Genomic DNA, 5,547 nt, shown 5'->3' on the forward strand with positions numbered 1-5,547 from the left:
GGCAACATCGAACGAACTGCCGCCACCAGTGGTAGTGGTTAACCTAGCGGGGCGGGTAACCTAGCTACCCGGCGGCACATGCGATCGTGGATCTTGTTCCGGTAGTGCAGTTCCTCGTGATCTGGGTTCACGTAGCGTCGGTTGCCGTCGGCTGTGCGCACCATCGATATCGTTATTTGATGTGGTGGCTAACCTAGGTATCCGGCGGTAGAGGTAATCACAGATCAAGCTAGGTTTTGAGATCGTGCAGTTCCTCGCGATTGAAAGTGATCACGACGGGTGCCGTGGCCATCTTCCTTACTAAGTTTGGCAGATCTGAACGGCCTCGGTTGCGGTTGTTTACATAACATCCGTGATCGTGTGCTATGTGTTGTATATTTCATCATTGATAATGTTTGCACATGTGATGATACATATTATTGGTTGTAGGAAATGGCGGACGAGGAGTTAACTGATATCATGGTAGACATGGAGTTTGGAGAACTGATGAAAGACTGGATAGACGATTGGTCAGATGATGAAAATTCAGATCGTGAAGATCGGTCAGAGAATGGGAACGAATGGGACGATCTTAATGTGAGTGGCATTGTCATGCTGTAATTTTTTGGTGGCATCCTACAACATTAAATCTTTGTGTTGAAAATTTATAGATCGATGAGCTTGATGATGATCAGGATAACAACTCGGAGCTCTCGAATGAAGAATACATTAGTCAGGTACGTAAGTGCAAATTTTTGTTGGCATGCAAATTGAATTTGTTCTGAAATATTATATGATAAGTAATTTTGTATTTGTGTTGTATTTTCAGTTCATTTTCGAATGTCATAATGCGTATGACTATTATGGTGAATCCGACGCGGAGACAGGCCTTAACGACGAATCATTAGATGCACCTGATTCTGGGGAGTCCCAGTCATCGGTCATCATGAGTGAGGTATGTGTGTAATCAATGTTCTATGGAAGTAAGTAATGTTAAACCATAGAAAACTATTTTCATGAATGTGGTTTGATTGTGTAGGTGACACAAGATGATGGGGCAAAGAATATCCAAGATACTGTGTCAGGACCCCGATTCCAAGTCACATCGATCTAGCCGGTAACACCTCATATCACTTTGCGGCCTCACGCACGGTATTCCCACGGGTGTCGCCTTACCATGGCCCGGGACCGTTTGCGCCTTTTGGCTCACGTATATGATAGTGTCGCTAGCATCCATATGACAGAGAACCCGGGCCGACATGGCTAGTCGTGGACCCAAAGCGACACAGACCTATGGGGACAGGCATACATGAATCACATCGAGCATTGTTGGGTTTCGTAGTAATTTCAAAAAATTTCCTACGCACACGCAAGATCATGTGATGCATAGCAACGAGAGGAGAGTGTGATCTACATACCTATAGATCGACAACGGAAGCGTTTGGTTGATGTAGTCGTACGTCTTCACGATCCAACCGATCAAGCACCGAAACTACGGCACCTCCGAGTTCGAGCACACGTTCAGCTCGATGACGATCCCCGGACTCCGATCCAGCAAAGTGTCGGGGAGGAGTTCCGTCAGCACGACGGCGTGGTGACGATCTTGATGCACTACAGCAGCAGGGCTTCGCCTAAACTTCTGCTACAGTATTATCGAGGACTATGGTGGCTGGGGGCGCCGCACACGGCTAAGGAATAGATCACGTGGATCAACTTATGTGTTTCTGGGGTGCCTCTGCCTCAGTATATAAAGGACCAAAGGGGGGAGACTGGCCGGCCACATAGGGCGCGCCAGGAGAGTCCTACTCCCTCTGGGAGTAGGATTCCCCCCAATCCTAGTTGGAATAGGATTCACGGAGGGGGAAAAGAGAGAGGGGGGGCCGACCACCTCTCCTTGTCCTAATAGGACTAGGGGAGGGAGGGAGGCGCGCAGCCCATATTGGGCAGCCCCTTCTCTTTTCCACTAAGGCCCACTAAGGCCCATATAGCTCCCGGGGGGTTCCGGTAACCTCCCGGTACTCCGGTAAAATCCTGATTTCACCCGGAACACTTCCGATATCCAAACATAGGCTTCCAATATATCAATCTTTATGTATCGACCATTTCGAGACTCCTCGTCATGTCCGTGATCACATCTGGGACTCCGAACAACCTTCGGTACATCAAAATGCATAAACTCATAATATAACTGTCATCGTAACCTTAAGCGTGCGGACCCTACGGGTTCGAGAACAATGTAGACATGACCGAGACACGTCTCTGGTCAATAACCAATAGCGGGACCTGGATGCCCATATTGGCTCCTACATATTCTACGAAGATCTTTATCGGTCAGACCGCATAACAACATACGTTGTTCCCTTTGTCATCGGTATGTTACTTGCCCGAGATTCGATCATTGGTATTCCAATACCTAGTTCAATCTCGTTACCGGCAAGTCTCTTTACTCGTTCTGTAATACATCATCCCGCAACTAACTCATTTAGTTGCAATGCTTGCAAGGTTTAAGTGATGTGCATTACCGAGAGGGCCCAGAGATACCTCTCCGACAATCGGAGTGACAAAACCTAATCTCGAAATACGCCAACCCAACATGTACCTTTGGAGACACCTGTAGTACTCCTTTATAATCACCCAGTTACGTTGTGACGTTTGGTAGTACCCAAAGTGTTCCTCCGGTAAACGGGAGTTGCATAATCTCATAGTTATAGGAACATGTATAAGTCATGAAGAAAGCAATAGCAACATACTAAACTATCGGGTGCTAAGCTAATGGAATGGGTCATGTCAATCAGATCATTCTCTTAATGATGTGATCCTGTTAATCAAATAACAACTCATTGTTCATGGTTAGGAAACATAACCATCTTTGATTAATGAGCTAGTCAAGTAGAGGCATACTAGTGACACTTTGTTTGTCTACGTATTCACACATGTATTATGTTTCCAGTTAATACAATTCTAGCATGAATAATAAACATTTATCATGATTATAAGGAAATAAATAATAACTTTATTATTGCCTCTAGGGCATATTTCCTTCAGTCTCCCACTTGCACTAGAGTCAATAATCTAGATTACACCGTAATAATTCTAACACCCATGGAGCCTTGGTGCTGATCATGTTTTGCGCGTGGAAGAGGCTTAGTCAATGGGTCTGCAACATTCAGATCCGTATGTATCTTGCAAATCTCTATGTCTCCCACCTGGACTAGATCCCGGATGGAATTAAAGCGTCTCTTGATGTGCTTGGTTCTCTTGTGAAATCTGGATTCCTTTGCCAAGGCAATTGCACCAGTATTGTCACAAAAGATTTTTATTGGAGCCGATGCACTAGGTATGACACCTAGATCGGATATGAACTCCTTCATCCAGACTCCTTCATTTGCTGCTTCCGAAGCAGCTATGTACTCCGCTTCACATGTAGATCCCGCTACAACGCTTTGTTTAGAACTGCATCAACTGACAGCTCCACCGTTTAATGTAAACACGTATCCGGTTTGCGATTTAGAATCGTCCGGATCAGTGTCAAAGCTTGCATCAACATAACCATTTACGACGAGCTCTTTGTCACCTCCATATACGAGAAGCATATCCTTAGTCCTTTTCAGGTATTTCAGGATGTTCTTGACCGCTGTCCAGTGATCCACTCCTGGATTACTTTGGTACCTCCCTGCTAGACTTATAGCAAGGCACACATCAGGTCTGGTACACAGCATTGCATACATGATAGATCCTATCGCTGATGCATAGGGAACATCTTTCATATTCTCTCTATCTTCTGCAGTGGTCGGGCATTGAGTCTTACTCAATTTCACACCTTGTAACACAGGCAAGAATCCTTTCTTTGCTTGATCCATTTTGATCTTCTTCAAAATTTTGTCAAGGTATGTTGTTTGTGAAAGTCCAATTAAGCGTTTTGATCTATCTCTATAGATCTTAATGCCTAATATGTAAGCAGCTTCACCGAGGTCTTTCATTGAAAAACTCTTATTCAAGTATCACTTTATGCTATCCAGAAATTCTATATCATTTCCAATTAATAATATGTCATCCACATATAATATCAGAAATGCTACAGAGCTCCCACTCACTTTCTTGTAAATACAGGCTTCTCCAAAAGTCTGTATAAAACCAAATGCTTTGATCACACTATCAAAACGTTTATTCCAACTCCGAGAGGCTTGCACCAGTCCATAAATGGATCGCTGGAGCTTGCACACTTTGTTAGCTCCCTTTGGATCGACAAAACCTTCTGGTTGCATCATATACAACTCTTCTTCCAGAAATCCATTCAGGAATGCAGTTTTGACATCCATCTGCCAAATTTCATAATCATAAAATGCGGCAATTGCTAACATGATTCGGACAGACTTAAGCATCGCTACGGGTGAGAAGGTCTCATCGTAGTCAATCCCTTGAACTTGCCGAAAACCTTTTGCAACAAGTCGAGCTTTGTAGACAGTAATATTACCGTCAGCGTCAGTCTTCTTCTTGAAGATCCATTTATTCTCAATTGCTTGCCGATCATCGGGCAAGTCAACCAAAGTCCATACTTTGTTCTCATACATGGATCCCATCTCAGATTTCATGGCTTCAAGCCACTTTGCGGAATCTGGGCTCACCATTGCTTCTTCATAGTTCGTAGGTTCATCATGATCTAGCATCATGACTTCCAGAACGGGATTACCATACCACTCTGGCGCGGATCTTACTCCGGTTGATCTACGAGGTTCAGTAGTATCTTGTTCTGAAGTTTCATGATCATTATCATTGACTTCCTCACTAACTGGTGTAGGTGTCACAGAAACAGTTTTCTGTGATGTACTACTTTCCAATAAGGGAGCAGGTATAGTTACCTCGTCAAGTTCTACTTTCCTCCCACTCACTTCTTTCGAGAGAAACTCCTTCTCCAGAAAGTTTCCGAATTTAGCAACAAAAGTCTTGCCTTCGGATCTGTGATAGAAGGTGTATCCAATAGTTTCCTTTGGATATCCTATGAAGACACATTTCTCCGATTTGGGTTCGAGCTTATCAGGTTGAAGCTTTTTCACATAAGCATCGCAGCCCCAAACTTTCAGAAACGACAACTTTGGTTTCTTGACAAACCACAGTTCATAAGGCGTCGTCTCAACGGATTTTGATGGTGCCCTATTTAACGTGAATGCGGCCGTCTCCAGAGCATATCCCCAAAACGATAGCGGTAAATCAGTAAGAGACATCATAGATCGCACCATATCCAGTAAAGTATGATTACGACGTTCGGACACACCATTACGCTGAGGTGTTCCGGGTGGCGTGAGTTGCGAAACTATTCCACAATTTTTCAAATGTACACCAAACTCGTAACTCAAATATTCTCCTCCACGATCAGATCGTAGAAACTTTATTTTCTTGTTACGATGATTTTCAACTTCACTCTGAAATTCCTTGAACTTTTCAAATGTTTCAGACTTATGTTTCATTAAGTAGATATACCCATATCTGCTTAAATCATCTGTGAAGGTGAGAAAATAACGATATCCGCCACGAGCCTCAATATTCATCGGACCACATACATCTGTATGT

At 43.8% G+C, this 5,547-nt stretch overlaps 1 protein-coding gene across 1 annotated transcript; it reads left to right on the forward strand.

Annotated features, from left to right (window-relative positions):
• Positions 1 to 432: 432 nt before the first annotated feature.
• On the forward strand, positions 433 to 946 carry LOC147973313 (uncharacterized). The gene is made up of 3 exons (XM_087524954.1): positions 433 to 576; positions 651 to 716; positions 809 to 946. The coding sequence occupies exons 1-3, from the start codon at positions 433 to 435 to the stop codon at positions 944 to 946; spliced, it is 348 nt and encodes a 115-aa protein (XP_087381080.1).
• Positions 947 to 5,547: the final 4,601 nt, after the last annotated feature.

Source organism: Triticum urartu, chromosome 5A, assembly GCF_056163025.1.
Source record: "Triticum urartu cultivar PI428250 chromosome 5A, HENAU_Tu73, whole genome shotgun sequence".
Lineage (NCBI taxonomy): Eukaryota > Viridiplantae > Streptophyta > Magnoliopsida > Poales > Poaceae > Triticum > Triticum urartu.

Bases quoted from the DNA above. Each gene is read 5' to 3' on its own strand.
- LOC147973313 (XM_087524954.1), top strand. From the start codon at position 433: ATGGCGGACGAGGAGTTAACTGATATCATGGTAGACATGGAGTTTGGA. The intron at 577-650 runs GTGAGTGGCATT...GAAAATTTATAG, and splicing joins ACGAATGGGACGATCTTAAT to ATCGATGAGCTTGATGATGA. The intron at 717-808 runs GTACGTAAGTGC...TTGTATTTTCAG, and splicing joins ATGAAGAATACATTAGTCAG to TTCATTTTCGAATGTCATAA.